Source organism: Amaranthus tricolor, chromosome 17, assembly GCF_026212465.1.
Source record: "Amaranthus tricolor cultivar Red isolate AtriRed21 chromosome 17, ASM2621246v1, whole genome shotgun sequence".
In the NCBI taxonomy this organism is placed as follows: Eukaryota; Viridiplantae; Streptophyta; class Magnoliopsida; order Caryophyllales; family Amaranthaceae; genus Amaranthus; species Amaranthus tricolor.
In genome coordinates, this window is record NC_080063.1 from 8,791,084 (window position 1) to 8,810,467 (window position 19,384).

At 31.4% G+C, this 19,384-nt stretch overlaps 1 protein-coding gene and 1 long non-coding RNA gene across 3 annotated transcripts; one reads left to right on the top strand and one right to left on the bottom strand.

The window, feature by feature from the left end:
• On the top strand, positions 1-8,283 carry LOC130804700 (uncharacterized). Of its 2 annotated transcripts, XR_009040050.1 has the most exons (3): positions 1-169; positions 4,771-6,792; positions 6,880-8,283. It is a non-coding gene; the product is annotated as an uncharacterized LOC130804700 (long non-coding RNA). The 2 variants fall into 2 exon arrangements; XR_009040049.1 differs by having other exon boundaries at positions 4,771-8,283.
• On the bottom strand, positions 2,511-12,601 carry LOC130804699 (protein LONGIFOLIA 1-like). The gene is made up of 5 exons (XM_057669245.1): positions 11,760-12,601; positions 8,294-8,346; positions 6,539-8,161; positions 6,282-6,429; positions 2,511-5,456 (listed from the first exon to the last, which is right to left on the bottom strand). Exons 1-5 carry the CDS (start codon positions 11,932-11,934, stop codon positions 4,744-4,746), a joined length of 2,712 nt encoding a protein of 903 aa, XP_057525228.1. The 5' UTR covers positions 11,935-12,601; the 3' UTR covers positions 2,511-4,743.
• Positions 12,602-19,384: the final 6,783 nt, after the last annotated feature.

A 19,384-nucleotide genomic window follows, 5' to 3' on the forward strand; every position in this document is an offset into this window, starting at 1 on the left:
CGTGGCGCATTCTCATTCTCAAATCCAGTAAAGCAGGCAAGCAGCCTCGAAAATCCTAATTTTTCTTTCTAGCTTCTCTTCTCCTCTAACCTCGTCCTCTAGTCCTCCGCCTCTGCGACATCACCATCGCCATCGTCAGCCGTCTTCTCCAATTCAATCGAGACTCCAGGTACTCTATTTCTTTGGTTTTGTTTAATTTTTCCTTAATTTGGGTACTGGGTAATTCCAGCCATCGCCATTAACAACATCACCAAACCAGCTTTCTTTTTCCATGTTTTTCTGTTTGAAGTCTTAATTAGAGTCACATTAAGAGACATAGATGGCGGAATAAGAACATTTTGAATGTATTTTGGGTGTTGTTTTGAAGTATTAGATTTTTGCAGGAAAGGATTCAGAGTATTGTAGGATGTAGAATTGAGTGCTGCCATTTTAAGTTCTAAGAGAAAGTGGTGATTATTACTGGTATTAGTATTGAACTCACCGTTTTATTAATTTATTTTTTAATTGGATTGATGAATTTAATAGATTAAGTGTATATTTTTGTTTTATTATATATATAATTTTTCTTATACATCAATTGTAATATATAAAATAAGGTTGATTGATAATTAATGTCAACAAGTCTGTGACTGTCTGTATCACTGTATGCCCTCTTAATCTCTTATTCATCTCTATTTTTCTCTTATATTAATTTAGTTTGGTGTAGTATTGTTTTCTTCATTTGATTTGATTTGAATAAAAATTTAGATTTATTGTTATATTAATTATTTTGTATTTGAATTTCATGGACTCGAACAAGTGTTTGTAATACGATAATAAGTTGCTTACAAAAATACAAAAAGAGTCGAAAAAGGTTCAATTTTGACAAATTAAAGAGGCTTTGTATAAGACCCATTAAGGACCCTAGACCCGTCAGATCCGTAGGGTCCGGATCTGGGTCTGAAAATTTTGGACCCTTAGGGTCCGGATCCGGGTCTGGATCCAAAAAAAATAATGGGGTCCGGGTCCGGGTCTGGCCAGACCCGCCCCATGACCATCCCTAGTGGTACCATCCATCAATTCAGGAGATTCTAAAAAGGAAGGGATATCTTTATCATCTTTAATTTCACTTCTCCCATCAAATAAAGTGTACCTTTTTTATACCAAATCCTTCCCACATCATCCAAACCACAATCATTTTTAATCAAATGTGCAATTTCAAAGTAACAAACTTCCTCTTTTAATGTCTTAATTCTATAACCCTTCAAATCATACACAGTAGTATTACGTTTTGTCACAAAAAACCCCAAAAGTAAATCCTAAGCTTAATAGGTTTGATGAGGTCACATAGCCTAAAACAAACTAATTGAAAAAAAAATCAAAATCCAATCACAAATCCAACAAGAAGAATTAAAGCAAAAGTATAAAATTTAACAAGAAGAATTAAAGCAAAAGTGTAAAATTCAACAAAATTATGCCAAATTTTCGAATAAAAAAAAATTAGGGCAAAGTTACTTACTTGAAGATTTTCGCAGAGGAAGGTGAATGAAGATGAGTTAGGAAATAGTGAAGGAAGAAGAACTTTAAAATTGCAAACAAATGGTTGCTTGGGCAAAGAAGATGGGACGTCTGTAATGGTGGTCTTCGAAACAGTGAGTGAGGAAGAAGATGGGGAATTATAGGAGAGAGAAAATATTTTGAATAAGGAAATAGAATTGAGTCAGTTTTTTCAAAGGGAAAAAGCAAATGATAATGGAAAACTTAACCCCACCCGTTACTTAGTACTCTTTTGAAAAGAAAATTTTTTATTAGGTACTTTTTGGAAATTTTTTTTTTATTAGGTACTTTTTTTAAATTTTTTTTTATTAGATACTTTTTGACACTTTTTCCATTTTATTAATACTATTACATGCCTATTACTCCTATTCTTATGAAAAGATGGAAATATTGTTATAATAAAAGAAAATTATAATGTCAAAAATCTTCCAACATACTTATTATGATATGATAAAAAAAAGTTGCCTCATATTTTTTTTTTTGTTTATTGTATCTTAACATGTATTTGCGGAAAATTATATTATTTGTTGTTTAATGAAATATGCTATTTTAAGAGAATATTTTTAAAGATTTAGCTATATAGATAGCAGTTATATTGGAATTTGAATAAAAAATTATCCATTTTAACCAGCTAATATATTCCGATATTGGATTTTGGACTTTGGTAAAGTAGAGCTTTTTTACACAGAATGAATCGAGAGAGGAAAGTGAGTGCATTGTGATGCCACGATGAATCTATGCAAAGTATAATTTATGACTCATTTCACTATCCAACACTTTTCATTCCTTTTAATTTTACATGGACCTTTTTAGAATGTTAACATTGACCCATTTGAATGGGAGAAATCACTTGAACTCCTAAGGTGCTACATAGCATAAGAATTTCTTATTTTTTAGCAAATTCATATCAGACACGGTCTCTTTGAGAGACCATCTTTAGTTAAGTCAGTCCATAAAGGAAAAGGTTTCTTTGAGAGACCATTTTTAATTGGGTAATTCCATAAAGAAAAATGTAGAGTAAGCTACTCGGCGGGCATTAGGAATAACATAAGTAGACATTTAAGATATTATAAATACTGCACGGTTACTCGGTGAGCATTAAAGATATTGTAAGTAGGCATTAAGAATACGGTAAGTAGGCATTTAAAAATGATGTAAGTAGGTATTAAGGATACTGTAAGTAAGTATTTAAGAATACTGTAAGTAGGTATTAAGAATATTATAAGTAGTCATTAAGATACTATAAGTGGGCTTAAGGATAGATAAGTGGGCATTAAGAATGATGTAAGTAGGCATTAAACATACAATAAGTAGACATTAAACATACAATAAGTAGACATTAAACTTTAATAAACCAGGCCTGAGAAACCGTCTCAGGAGACCGGCTGATTTTTTTAATGTTATCCAATCATGTGCTGAAAGCCTTCTTCTCTATATCCTTAATTTCTCTAAACATTGGATTTCATTTACTTCTTCAACTAAAGTTGTATTTTAAATGTTATTTAGGGAGTTTTTAAGGTTTGTTCCAGCCTTCTAATTTGGAGCAACAATCAAATTTCAAAAACATTTTGAGTATTTTTTTATTTGTAGTTCATTTACCATTGTTTGTGAAATTCTTTATTAGTCTCTTGGTTCTTATCTTGTATGACTTTATTTGACATCAAATCTTATAGTATTTCATGTTCTTACTTCTTACTTTAGTTAGATTTTTAAACCATGTCTTAATCATGTTTGATTAGCCGAAGTACTTTCTTAACTAGTTGTTAATGATGCTTACTCTAATCATATCCTCCTTAATTATTCTTGATGTTCTTCTTGTAATTATGCGAACAATTGGATAAAATAAACATTATTTAAAAAAAATTTCAAAATAATGTTCGAAAAATTAATTTCCAAAATAAACATCTCTGTGTTTGAGCCTAAGGTCATGCTTTGTTCGTTGTTACTAACAACGAACAAGAGAAAAAAATTTACCAGGACTTTGTTCGCTGTTAGTAACGGCGAACAAAAAAAAAGACAATTTCATAACGTTTGAAAGGACAAAAAAATTACATGTTTGTTCGCTGTTGATAACAGAACTAGGATTGGTTCTACTTTTTTTCCCTTCGAACGTTATGACATTGTCTTCCTTGTGTTCGCAGTTAATAACAACGAATAGAGAATTTTGACTTTTTTGACCAGTTTGTTTGTTCGCTTTTAGTAATAATGAACAAATACCTGACCTCAGCTTTGGTATGGAGACACTTGAGAATTAAAATTTCCTGAATCTTATTTTGAGATTTAAATAAGTTTATTTTGTTCAAATTTTCTAATCATGTGTAAGTGGTTGATATTTTAGATTTTGGGCCAAATGGCCCATTAGCCTACTAAGGGAACGATTAAGGTTAATTTATGTGATTTTGGCTTTCATGTGACCTATAAAGTGGTTAGAACTCTATGCTCTTGGGCCTAGAAACTTGGTTCACAGAGGAGGGACGACTAGCCCCAGAGGTGTGTCTAAACTCTTTGAATACCCTTCCATGACCAATCTTGCATGATGTCTTGTTGTGCACTTGATTTCATGACCATGACTATTGGGTGAACCGAAGCGTCCTAGAAGACCTCCTCGTGATGAGGGTGTTGGTCTGCCTTCTTTCCCACCCTCTCTAGACCTTGCCTTAAGCAGTACACATTGGAATAATGATGATGTTGTGTAAATGCAATGCCCTCCATGTTTATGCTTAATTGTGAGTCTATGTTTGATTTTGAGTTGGAAGTCATGCTGATTTAAAGGCCTACAAAATCATGGCTCTTACCCAAGACCTCTTAACCAATATAAGTCACCGAAATCTACTAGTAGAGAGGACATCCTAGTTGATTCGCCTTGAGGGCCAATTGCCAACCTTAACACCAGTCCTCTCTGTTTAATGACACTCGAAGGGCGGATAAAATTACAGCGTGTTAGAGAATTTACATGCATCGACACCAAGTAACTTTCCGCGTTTGAAACTGGTTACAAGTATCTTTTGGCTCCTTTTATAGCTTACTCTTTGGAAAGATACATCAACACATATGGGAGTCATAGAAAGAAATACTTTAATGCTTTACAAGATGCTGTACCGAAATACCCGAGCGCACTAAAATTTCGTGTTACAACCAAGTTAATTACACTTCATGTAAAAAGAAAATCAAGTAGTAAAGGCAAATAAGAGAAATCATACAGTTGAGTCAGTAATACTGCTTGCTGTGTTTCAGAACTTGTGCTTCTGCAGCCTCGTCATGAACAAGCTCCACGATCAAGTCTTTAAATATCAATCGTTCGATATCCAGTACTAAACCCGGTATCTCAATGTTGAAGTTGATCCAATTTGGTGATCCATATGTTAGATCTTTGTCTATGATGGTTGTCAGAAAGTCATCCTCATCATCTAAGCTTTGAGGCAAGCTAATAGGTTGGAGCTGATCTATTTCTTTATGAATTTGTTGCAGTAGCTGTGGGCCAGTCGTTAAAAGCCTCGACTTCGTTTGAGCGAGCTTTTGAGATATAATTTCGTTCACTACATCAAACAGGAGCCTTCTTCTACATCGGTCATTGGTTCTTGTTTTTCGGTCTTCATTGTAGGATCTCTTATCGGATTCAAATCTGCTTCCTTTGGTTTGTTCGAGCACATAGAACAGTTTTGGGTTGATTACTTCCTGTGATTGGTGGACAAGATGATCTTCTATGTGATCACGGTTATGTAGGAATCCTGAGGCGAAGAGTATTTCAGAAACGTATGACTTATCTAGATTCAAGTCTCGGTTATTAGGAGCCGGCTCTTTGATGTCCTCTCGTTTCTGATAATCAGTCAAACAACTGAAATCTGGTTTTATGCTATCAGGGGAAGTTGGCTCGGCGTTTTTAATTTCTGCTTCAGTATATATTGCATTACTCTCAAAATCTGCATAAAATTCAGATAACATTCACTTATGTTTTTTCCTTCAAAGAGTTTTCTTCAACAATGTTTGGATATATATTGAAATACCATTTTGTGTTAAAATGTAAACTGTTTATTTCCATCCTAAACAAAAGGTTGCGTATTTCTTTTCTCCTTTATTGTAAGCTTCTTCCACTTAGCTTCTATTGTCGACATTTTTATAAACCAAATCCTTCCAGCCAGGGAAAGATTTTGAAGGAAAACATACCCTCATTTCCCTTCTGTCCCTTTCACACCTTCCCTTACCTCCAATCCAAATGATACACTTATAAAATCATGGACAGAATAGTAGCTAGAGAACTTGGGTGCTGGTCGTTTATGTTAGAGTATTTAACATATCATGGGGCTTCAACCATCCGCTTAAGCTTTTAGTTAATTGGATCCTTGACATGGTATCATAGCCATCGTGACTAGAGGTCACAGGTTCGAAATTCAACCAATCCTCAAATTCAAGTGGAATATGTCGCACTAGGTACGAGGAGAGCCCGAGCTGCACTCACACTTCTAGCCCAAAGACCTCTTGTGTGAGGGGGCCTGTTAAAGTATATAACATATCTTAGGACTTGAACCATCAGCTTAAGCTTTGGTTGAGTTGGTTCCATGACAGTTTAGTCAAACTAGAATACGTTCAACTGGATTTACATATGTTTTGCTTCCACATAATTGTCATGGTTGTCTAAGATTGTTTGATTCCCCTTAAGTCTTCCCTAAGATTGAGAAAACTAATACTATATCTTTTAGGATAGATAATTAACTTGCAATGAACTAGTGAAAGATTGCTATCTTTACCTCTGAATGCCGTTGGTTTCTTTTTCACCGGAGATGGAGATTCATCATCATAGAAACTTGCATCTAGGACTGAAACGGGGCTAGGTTGCTCCGTTACATTTATTGCTAGCTCTTCAAATGCTATATTACCTTGAGTTCCTTCCGGTTTCTATTATAACAAAAGACGGTTAGTGAAGGTGAATACATTAGAGTACTGTTTGATCATGAATTTAATGGTAGTCAATGACACAAACGAAAAGACGAGAAGTATATCTTACTTGGTCGCCCTTTACTTCTGTGTGTTGCTGGCTCGTAAGTGCTGAGTCACTGCTAAACTCACTTGATTGGTCATCAGCTGGTTCTTGCAATGGTGATAAATTCCATGACAGCTTTTGATTTTGCGAGATAGCTTGCTTTCGGTTCTTTACTTTGGAGCTGGATTTTATTGCTGGGGTAATTCCGTTTATTTGTGTGCGTCCAGTGTCTGTGATCCTAACTGAGCTTCTCAGATTCGACCTGGTCGTACTTTCAGGTGCTTTGGATGTTCTTATTGGCCTCGGAGTTATTTCTCTCGAATACTTGTTCAAGATGTGATGAGTTTCTTTGTGATTTTTTGCAGTTTTCTTCTGTGCTGAATCCTTCTTTCCGTCTACAGGCTGAATCCTGATCGTCTGCAATCTTGCAAGCGGTATATCGTGTATGACTTGAGTTGCTTGTTTTCTTGATTCTTTTGCGGTTTTATTCAGCTTTGTTTCCGTAGTTGAATTATCGTCCTCAGAAGACCTGAACCCTTTACTTGTTGGTGGAGTAGCTTGCTTCGAGCCCGGTTTTTGGCTAATTTGATAGGAGCCGATGTTTTTCATATGAGACGTGCAATGTTCCTGTCGAACCTCCAGCGTGCGCTTCTCCCTATGCATTGATTCGAGAATCTGTTTTAAAGCTCTAAGATCCTTTCCAGATCTTTTGAAATCGAGATCAGCCAACCTTTTCTCCATTGCACCATAGACAGTTGGAGGATGGTGTATAGATTCCGAATGAGCTTCGTCGTATGTGGAATCTGTTTGCCCTGCCTTGGCTTTGTTTAACCGTGGCATTCTAGATTCCTTGCAATTACTTCTCGGGGTATGTAAATCATCTTCAACCTTGCTTGCATCAATGTTCCGTGATGATCTCGAGAATGAATTTGAATTTCGGATAATGCTCGAGTCATCATGCTCCGTCTGACGCCTGTTGGGTGATTTATAATCCGGCAGTACTTCAAGCCCCATCAACTTCGCCACTATATTAGACGGTGTCCTGCAACTTGCTGGCTCATTTAAGTCTTGAACAGGCGCTTTCATGTTTCGCTGCTTACTATCCAAGGATAGCCTCGGGAGGTCTCTAAGTTTCAAGGTAGAAATGTTGCAGTCCCTTGCTTCCCTGCCGTCATAAGAGAATCGAGCAATATCCTTGTTCCTTGGAGTTACCGCAGGTGCACTATGGTTCGAACTAATCGACGGGAATGAGTCATTAAGCGCCGCGAGTCGCGGACTATCCGGTCTGGATGTATTGGAAAGTCCACGGAATTCCAAATGCTTGGCATCATATGTTGCCACACCTCTTTGTGCGGATTTTTTTGGCGATGGACTGTTGGAGAATGTCTCTTTGTCGTGTTTCTTGTGGTGGTGGCTTATTTTTGCTGGTGAACTTGGTCGGCGAGGTGAGGAATGTGGCTTGCTTGCTCGGGAATCTGAATATTGTCGTTCGCAGGAAATGGTCTCCGTGGATGGGGACTGCTCAGGCTTTGTTGCAGATTCATAGTCTGATGACGATATAGTTGTAGAGTCGGAACACGAAAAGGAGTGTCGGGATGATTCTATAGGGTTCACTTGCCTCTCTTTTATGACATTCCGATGTTTTTCCTGCAAACAAACAATTTTATATATCATCTCGTAATACTTATTATCAGATCGAGGAACAATTTTATATATCATTTGAAACATTTGATTGGAATAATCTAACGCGGATCATATTACTTAGAAAAGATGTCTCACCTTTAATCTCTTGCTAGCATTATTGATTGTTTTTCCTTGTTTCTTGTTTTCATCTGTTCAAGTACAACATATAAAACGACTCAGTAATATAACACGTTGAACGACTTCTCTCAACCCAGGCAAAACCTAAATAAAGCAAGTTTCGAATCAAAGAAGTCATGTCGTTTTTGGTCTATCACTTCTGTGTCGATAAATGCGGTTGCAATTCACGTATTATAGAAGTAGCAAATCTCTTAAATAGAATTGTTTCGGTTAGATTGCTACATTTTCCTCTTCCACGTTAAATTTTATAGCGAATTTACATCAACCTGAGTAGGACAAAGGTGTAGTGTTTCACATCATATTTGTACTTCAGAACTCTCATCCCATATCTATTGATTCCTCTGTAGTACTCATTGGGGATGTGTAGGCTTAAATAAAAGGGTATGCCCCTTAAATTTTTTTGGTCATTATAAAAAAAAAATGATAATGTTTTCTTGGTATTCTAAAAGGAGTATAATCTAATGACACTAAGATAATGTTCAAGTATATTCATAAAATGACAGATAGAGACATTAAAATTGTGAGAATATATACTAGAAAATGAGAGTAATTATAATTTAGATAAAAATTTAAAAAACTGCTAAAAAAAATTACCCAATAAAAAGATAAATTTAAAAACGTCATAATTGATCGGTTACATACTTAAATTCAAATTGATATCTTTAAAGTGGCCTTATCAATTTCAAAGTCAAAATTGATTGGTTATAATGGATCCAATTACGGCTATATACTAAAATTAAAATTGATTACTTTAAGTTTATAATTGATCACATTTAGATCAAAATTGATCACAACAGCAACTACGGAAAACAACTAAAAACCACCAAATTAAAAATGGGTCAGCCAGTAAGTGTTTGGTTTCGCCATCACAGTCTTTCCAGATAGTTTTTTGTAGATTTAGTCTTGTTATCATAGTGCATATTAACAATTAGCCTAAACTTAAGGCTCTCTTTAAGAGTCTCTTCAGGACTAGAGAATAGAGGTAAATGGTGTTGATTGTAGGTAATAGGTACTTTCTCCATTTCACTATACTTGCTATATTTGACTTTTTACGCAATTTAGTGTGTTATTTAGATCATTTATATCTTAAATTATACACATCCAAAAATTATAAAAAAAATATTATGAAAATTTGATTAAACGATTCAAATAATATCTCACTTGACTATATACTTTTACACATTAACCGCAATATGCAATTTGCAATTAGTAGTAATCTTAATGAGTTGGTTGAAAAAGAGAGTAAGATAAATGAGAATTGACAACCACCTATGTCTCATTAAGAAGCAACACATATTCACATGCCATCTTTTCAGGAAAATTACGAAAAATTAAAGACTCCTGTGCTGAGGAACAAGTCATGTGCTACACTGTCAAACATTCATCAACTTTCTGCCACTTATCAATCCTTATCCAAACATCAGGGAAAATACTACAATTTGCCTAAATACAACATGCCACTCTCATTATCATAAATCATAATCATATCATACATGGCTCCACCTAAGGAATTTCAAGGATCAAATTAATTAATTGCTCGTTTGGGATATCGGGTTGATTTTAGGTTAAATTTTTCGTATCAATTTAAAATTGAATTTTGTGTCTATATTGGTTTTCACATAATTGCAAATATATTTTTAAGACAAGGTCGGTTAAATATTAAGTCATCGGATCTGTTTTGAATACAATATAAGTTAGTTTATTTTTTTATCTTTGTATTTTTTTTAAGAAACAAATTTTAACTTCACATGAAAAATACAAATAATTTAATTGAGTATCTATAATATTAATTTTAAAATAATCATACAAAAAAATATTAAAAATTTTAACCTCCTAGCAAACTTTTTAAATTTGTATCTTGGTGTTGTTGTTGGGATACTAAGGTTTGATCTTTAACCAATTAACAAATTAACTATAATCAATTGATTGATGTAACAGCAAAACTAGTATCAAAACTGATAATTTTCTATATTTTGAAAAATGAAAACTTGAAATTAAAATAAATATTGCGATTATAATTAATAATTAATAATTAAAAAGACTTGCAATAAATAAAAAATAGTTGTTGACAAAAAATCTAGACTTATACTTTGACCACTTAATTTTAATTAATTATATAGAGGTAATATTTTATCAGTTGTTGATATTATGAGGGTAGAATAAATACAATAGTCTGCTTGTATGTTCAAATTGCTTACCCGACCCGCACATGGTTAGAAAATTGTATCAAAAGTCCAACCTTTCACAAATTATAATTTATATATGAAAATTTGATAATAATATATTCAACTTTTATTATTCACTGAAAATACAAACTATATACACCTTAAAATTCATTTGCTTTTTTCAGACACTATTCATCTTTTACTATTAATTTGTATTTTATTATTAATTTATCGGTCCATTTAGTAGGTAGTAATAAAGGATAGTAATGAGAATGAAAAACTAGTATAATTTTAGTTAACAAAAATCTTTTGACTACCTTGATTGCCATGCGTGTCCAATTCTAATCATTTCATTTTCTCCATAAACTTTATTTCAATGCATTTGGAAAAATTTGGTATTAGGCAGTAATGAAAATTTGTAAAAAAAATTTGTTGTGATGAAAGTTTTATTACTATTGGAAATGATATGGACTTTTGATGAAATTTTACATAATAAATTATTTTCATTATACCACTAACCAAATTGGCCGTAAAAGTTAAAACGTAATTAAGTGAGGTCTTGTTTGATTCGTCTTAATGCAAGCATTATTTACATCAACTTTTCATAATTTTTAATAATGAACAATCAGAAATATTAAGGATTGAATAAGTGCATTGGATAGAGTGCATAAAGTAAATTTGAGTTTATTTTAAAAATAATCACAATTAAATAATTCTCCAACTCATAAAAAGTAAATGTAGTTTAGTCTTATACTACAAACGTAATAATACTTGAGTTTCTGATATCTATAATGGAGTTAATTAATAGTTAGATTTAATATGAGTGGATGATCAAATTTTTTATTATAACATAATTAATCATGATGGAAAATTTTTAATCTTATACTTGTATCATTTTGATATTCGTTTGGTTATTGTTATTAAACGAGGATAATGAGATTGATTTTTTGTATAAATTTTAATGTCATGAATTTTAATTAAAAAAAATTAATGTTTTGTTATTATCTGATATTTCAATGTTTAAATGTAATATATTAAATTGAATTTTGTGAATAAATGAGACCGTTGAAGTAGAGAAAGTATAAAATTAAACTAATAATACATCAATATTTTCACCATTTGAATTATTTGATTGTTTATGATTTGAATTTTGTTTTGAAAGAGAATAGTTTATTTTGCATAAAAATTAGGTCGACACTGGTTAGAATGTGGCGACTTAGAATTTGGAAAATTGAAGATTGAAGGTAAGAAATGGATACCTGAAGAAATTGCAGTGTGAATTGAGGTGCTGCTTAGAATTGTTCGATTATTGATGAAATGATGAGGATCAAAAAACTGAAGCAATCCATTCATACATCCCATCTGCTTCTTAAGCTTCTGCTTCTGCTTTTGAATCTCATCATCTGACAATGAATATATAAGTTTTGCAGACATTTTTTATTTTATTTTGATTTTGATTTTAGGGTATTACGAGAATCGAATCTAAGAACTTATCACAATAAACTAATACTTTCTTTTGGAATGAAAAAAAAAAAACTCAAATCTCCACCGCTCTACAAATGTAACAAAAATGGGTTCCTTATACAAAATTGTTAGCTAAAAAAGTAGGGTGATTTGCAGGTTTGTGAAAGGGAAGTATTACATTTATAGAAATGGGTGTTGTTAGAAAGAGAAAAGAAAGATAAGGAAAGTGGGAAGGACGAAAAGAATTTCTTGGAAATACACAAAATTAAGTTAATTTTGGAATGATGATGGATTTTTGCAGGGAATTGGAAAAGAGAGGAGGCAGAGTGTTCGAAGAAGGGTATGTTTTTCTGGAATTTCACATGCAACAGCAGAGCAGAGCAGAGCAAAATATATTAATATTAGAATTTAGAATACTAGTCTTAATTTGGAAGGAGTATTTTGTATTGTAAATGTGGTAATTAAGAGTATGTTCCTTCTGTCTCTTGGATCTCTCTCTCAAGAGCCTAACTCACAACTCTTCTGACTTTATTAGTCCTTTTGCTAATGCTAACCACCTTGGGAATTGCGTTTTTTTTTTTTCTTAAAAAAAAAACAATTACAGGCTCTGTCTCTTTGATACTCTCTTCGATTTAAGACTTTATGCCTTATTTGTTTTAACATGTAATAACTCAATTTATAATATTTTTAGTTTTACATAATTAAAATTTATTAATATCAATAACATAATTAATTTTAGTTGTATATAATTAAAATTTATAAAAAATTGATATTAATAACGGAATAAAGTAAGATTTCACTTGATTATATTTACTTTAATACTTCTTACGTTTCAAATTAGTTGCAATACTAGAATAATGACACTATTCATTCATCACTCTAAACTTGTGATCAATTTTTAATTTATATATAGGTTAAATCATAGTCAAGTGAGATCTTGTTTTCGTCTCATTGCAAAGATTATTAACATCAAATTTTTATAATTTTTTATTAGATATAATAAGAGATATTAAGGATTTAATTCGTGCATTAAATCAGACTGCGTGAAAAAACAAATATTGCAAGTGAATTGAAACGGAGGAAGTATAACTGTGTAAGAATAAGATACAAATTAAAAGTGAAATATAAATAGTCTACAACGCAAATGAAACATTAACTCTAAATTCAAGGGAGATATAACAACCTATAGTTGTATAACTATTACGAAAATGGTAAGGATAAATTATGGGGGTGTTTGGCAATTGAATGTTGGCTTTTTTAGTTGGCTTGTTTGACCAGCTGAAAATGTTGGTTGTTTTTATTGGCTCTAAACTAGTTGAAAAAGCCAACTGTGTGTTTGAAAAAGCCAACTGTGTGTGGAGATGCTTGGTAAATTAGAGCATTGGTTGTTGGCTGTTTATTAGAAAAAAAAAGTGGGCTAACAAGCCAAAAGCCAACCAAAAAAACTATTCCCTCCGTTCCTTTTTGTATGTCCACTTAACTTTTACACGTACTTCAAAGCAAATTTTGAGCCTCGATATCTCATAATATGCATAATAAAAAATTGTAAAAATTATGTATTAAAATTGTTTGCACCAAGACGAATCTAACAAGATTCCACATGAATATATTTTGTTTTGAATATGTACTTCAAAAATCAAATTTAAAATTCTCTCTCATAAAATGGAAAAACTTAAAGTGGACAAAAAAAAGGAACGGAGGGAGTAGCTGGAGAAGCTTTTTCATTTTGGTTTAAAAGCCAACTTTTCAACTGCTTTTAAAGGAATTTACCAAATATTTTTTAGTTATTTGACCAACCAACAAGCCAAAAAAAGCCAATCAAATAACAACCTTAATAACCATGATCGAATCACCCTGTACAATCACCTTATTCCATCTATCATCTCGTGCCAAGGAGACTAAAAGGAGAGCAGCCTTAGATTTGATAATTATCTTAATAACATATATTGAGGCTTCAATCAACAGTTTAATTAAACTGATGATTAAAATCTTAATAATACTTAAAATGTATAGAGGAGCCCAAAGACTTTGTACAACGAGTACTTTCTTGGAGTTTGCGATGTATCACGTGATTAATTATGGGAAGTTCGTTTCTCCACCAAGAAAAGAGCAATCATACTCGACGAATCCAGCTTTGAACGCACAATTCAGTATTAGCAAATTCATGTTTAACTAATTTTTTATGTCTCCCAAAAAGGGAAAACAAGAAACAATTCCATGTAGATACTATTATCACTATTACGTACACAACTACACAACTTCTTGTCACCCTTTATCTATCATTAATTTATTAAATTTATTATTTTATTATAAACATCAATATTATACTCCTAAGGCTAAGACTAAACTTATTGGTGCTTTTAAATTCTACCTTTTATAGTAAATATCATTTTTGTTGGAAAATAATTCATATATAATTTCACATATAAGCGTAATGAGTTAGTATTCCTATTATTAATTGGCCGGTTTTAGGATGAAACAGAGGGCGAACTTAAAATGAGCTAGGCTTTAGGTGGCATGTGCCCCTATGCAATTTTTTTTAAGAAAATGATAGATCTTTCGACTTTTCCCTCGGTCACGAACTCACAAATTTGTGTCATTTTGAGATTTAAAAAACCAAAACCCCTAAAAAAACCCAATTTACTCATACGCAAAGACACCCACGACCCACACCCAACCCTTGTCGACGTCTCTTGTCACCCTTTATTGGTGTCTCTCACCAGTCACCACCACTACCTTTTCTCTCAATAGACTCAGTTGGAGTTCGTGTGTCAACCCTTTGCGTGAAGGGCTGCTGGAGACCCTGGCCGTTAGGCATTGCTGTTGGCCTACAACAGTGCAGCATTCTTGTCGTGAAGTCAACATTACCACCGGCCACCATGAACACCATGAGACCACCACCTTCAATTCAATTTCATGTATTATTTTGAAATCTCCAAAAATTAGGATATTTTAGTTTTCAGTTCAATTTCTTTTAATTGTTATCACTTATTAATCATGGGAACTCAGGATAATTATTTTGGATAATACATAATGGTATTAATGGATTGATTAAGAATGTGCTTAATTAAGTGTTATTGTGAATATGTTTGGTAAATTGCTAATGAGTTATGAGTTATGAGTAATGAAGCTATAATTGAATATCATATGTGTTTGTTAATAATATTCTTGCTATAGAATACAAAATTATGAATAGAAAACAAAAGAATATTTTATTGCTTCTATTTTTACAAAACGTTTGAGTAGAGAAAGTGGGGATAACTCTATTCCAAGCTCTATTCAACTCAACAAAGTCAAGCACAATTTCACCCCAACCTCCATCATCTATTCCTTCTTCTCATGATAAGGAGAAAGAAAGTAAAACTGCTTCAACTATCAATACCCTAACCTCGATAAACGAAAGAAGATTAACTTCCATTGATGTTTTCAGTGTCATTTCTGACGTTTTATGGACCCTAGGTAAAAAGAAATATATGGGCTCTCTCTATAGAGGTTTAAATTTGGTTTTAATGGGTGCTTGGCAAAATAACAAAAGGCTACCTCTATATTGTAATTATCATTATAAATATAAACGTGTCATATACTTTTTGATTGATAAAGAAACTAATCTAGTAAAAATGCATGCTAAAGTTAAATGATAGGGCTAACGTAAAGTTACAATTTTACATGTGATGTTCTACGTCTTACATGATAAAATTGCTGAGTTGAGATATTTGGCCCCATTCTAGCCCTAGGCCCTAGCAAATGTCTACTTTACCTAGAGTTAGGAACGACCCTAAATGTTTTGAATCTTCCTCTATACCCTGCAGGAAAAAGGAGAATGATGTCTCAATTTCTCCCAAGTAACCTAGATATCGTTAGAAGAGAATATTATTCAAGAAATTTTTATCAACCAAATAAACATGAGTTTAAATTCACAAATTTTATGAAAAACCATATAATTAATTGGATATTATTTAATTAATACAAAACATGGCTTGAATAATATTGTTGAGAAAGATGCAACCTTTTGTTTTACTTGTTATTTAATCAGATATGATAAAGTTGCACAGGATTCTTTTGTTATTGATGAATTTCGTAAAAAGCCGAATTATTTTCATCTACATGTTAGTGCAAATATGATTGTCACTAATACTATACTAATACCACTAAAACTAAACTAATACAATTCAGAATACATTAATATTTTAAATATTATACTATACTATATTATTACGGTTAATAATATACTAATAATACATTGATACAACTAATACTACACTAATATGATTAATACAATACTAATACGACTATTAATATTCTAATAATACGCCAATGTAACTAAAATTGTAATAGTTATATACTAATATGACTAATACTACACTAATATGATTAATAATATATTAATATTTTACTTATACGACTAATAAAACACTAATATTACATTTATATGACTAATAATATACTATTAATATACTAATATACAACGTATACTAAACTAATAAAATTAATAAAATAGTAATTACTTAATACTACACTATTACAACTTATATTATACAACTATATTAATTAATATATTTAAACTATTGCATAAGTATGTGTTTGACTAAAAAGATAAAAATTTTAGTGATCCCAAAAAGCAAGTCGGTCACGGCCCGGGTCACCACCAACATGCTGTGTCTTTCTTTTTTTTTTTTATTCATTCATCACCCTTAATTTGTGATTACTTTTAAATCAATTATGATAGTTATATCCACCGACACCGAAAACAAATAATCTCACTATAAACCGCAAAGAATTACCAAGATGAATCGAGTTTTTCTCTCAAAAATAGCTCACTTTTTCTCTTGTATTTGTGGAAAATTTTCTAACCCTAATTAAAGGGTTATATATAGTAGTACTCCCTTTTAGAAGTATTAAGAAAAAACTACCTAATAACTGGCCAACAATGCAAGAAAAAGCTGCTCCCTGCATTTCTACAATCGCCGCCGACTCGGCTGTTACAAAGTGACTGCCAAGTCGGCTTTACCTTTTGAAAAACACTATCAATGATCACCATTTGAAGTCGAGTCGACTGTCCCCCAAATTTCATGGACGTCAACTTAGCGTTTGCTTTTTTACAACTGCTTTAAGTCTAGCCCACAACAACGACTTAGCTTCTTCAAAGCCTCCACCAACACCGACTAGACATAGGCTACCGTTCCTCATATATTTCCCAAGCCTTTTTATTCATCTTCAACCCATTGATGATACTCATATTCGAGTCACCATCATCAACAATACTGCTATTACAACGTATTAGGAGTATTATGAGATGGTCTCGCGATGAGCTTATCTCTATTGGACCAATCATACATTCTATTAATTTTACTGTATAATAGCATAAGGCAATTTGATTGTGAGCATGACATTTATTTTTTTTTCATTAGACGCTATTAATTGAATTTGATTGATTGACATTTATTTTTGGATTTACCATATTTACGAATTTGTATTTTTAGAAAAATTTATACATTAATGGATGCAATAAATTACAATTATTCAATTACACTATTATATATAAATGTATTGTTTAAAAAATTATAGTACTAGAAATATATGATGTACTATCTAGAAAATTATATATTTTTTGATAAATTATTGAAATTACACTGTAATATATATGATGTACTATTTAAAAAAGTATAATGCGAAATATATGATGTACTATGTAGAAAATTATACTGCATAATAAATTACATTTATTCCAATTATACTGTAATTTAGGAAATTACTGGAAGTACATAATTGCCCTTTTTCTAGCAATTGTTCCTTAAAACTGAAATGACATAAAATTTATTTAATAGATCATTAAAATCAGTCATTTATATTGTTAAACTACCATAATTACAATTTTGAATTTTAGGAAAACTGTCAAGAATATTAAATTAAATGTCAATTTGGCAACAAATAAATTAATGCAAAAAAGCAACCAATTGTAATCAGTCTGTATGCAATCAGACTATCTCAGCTACAAAATATAGTGCAATAAAAATCAATCAACTAAAAATATTGTCTAATTTTCGGTGATGCAATTATTCCTTTTTAAAAATGTATTAACACTTTAATGACAGAATTTACAATATAAATAGTCTAAAATTTAATATTTTTATTAGTCTAAAATTTTATTAAAATATTAACGTATTTAAAAATTCGTGCATTGCATGAGTTTCTATCCTAGTCCAATATATTTTTATTGTGGTAACGTGATCATTCGTAACCCTAAAGAGATAAGTTACATTTGTAGTAATAGCTTTTTATAGTTTTAGGGCGAGTGATCATTTATAACCTTAAAGTGACCAGTTATAATTTTAGAGTGATTAATTAGAAAAGTTGACTAATAATAGGGTTCATCTCATAATGAGAGTATGAGATAGTCTCATACAAAATTTGCTAAAATATTAAATTAGTAAATATTTGTTTAAATAAATATTAAATAAGATATTTTTGTTAAATATTTCAATATTATATATTGAAATATACTATGAGTTTGATTTATTTATAAAGAAGTCAACAAACAAGAAGTTTTGTGTATTTAAACATATAATTAAGCTAATTTCACTTAAAGCCAATAATGTATTGTTTAAGATGGACTTTTGATATAAATTGGCCCCATTATAACCCCATTAGCAACGCATGAAGCCCCAGCTTATATAACTCACTATAAAACATGTCATGTGAATTTACACATGCCTTTTCTTTTGCGACGTTTAATCAACTTGGACACGTTTTTTTACAAACTCATCACTTTTGATTGGATTAATTATCGTCATTTATCCATAATTGATATCAATTGCATTTTCTCCATGTAGTCTTGCTTTATTTTAATTTGTTTTTCATGTAATTCTCCATATTCTTGGCTTTAATCCTTCCAAATATTAAAAAAAAAAAAAGTCCATTTTTACTGCTAAAACAAACATTTAACTAATGAGATTGCACAAGTTTGTAAATATAATTTAAAATATAGTATAGTTATTATATAGGAAAATTTACTCAGAATAATTCAACTTTTTACTGATTTTCCTATAATAATCTTAATTTTGATTAAACATGAATAATCACAAATATTAGGCGTGTTTACCAAGAATGCATCAAAGTTAACTTATACCAATACAACAACTCATTTTGCATAAAAAAGTTTAAAAATTACATACAAAATTAAATTATGAAAAAAAAAATATATATATATATATAAAAGAAAAATCAAGTAAGTTAATTGTTTTAATTTTAACTTTTAATTTTTTATAATTGTGATTTTTTTATTCTAATTTTTTTTAATAGCAATTAACCTGCAAAATTGGTCACCATTTGGGGAACAATGTTCCCGGATAAGTAACCCTAAAATTGAGATTATTCATGTGGTTAATCAAAAGTTGGGATTATTGTAGGAAATCAATAAAAT

Excerpts from the sequence above, each read along its gene's own strand:
- LOC130804699 (XM_057669245.1), bottom strand. The coding sequence starts at position 11,934 with ATGTCTGCAAAACTTATATATTCATTGTCAGATGATGAGATTCAAAAG. Across the intron at positions 8,162-8,293 it reads ATGCTAGCAAGAGATTAAAG|GAAAAACATCGGAATGTCAT; the intron begins GTGAGACATCTT and ends GTTTGTTTGCAG. Across the intron at positions 6,430-6,538 it reads CAGAAGTAAAGGGCGACCAA|AAACCGGAAGGAACTCAAGG; the intron begins GTAAGATATACT and ends TTGTTATAATAG.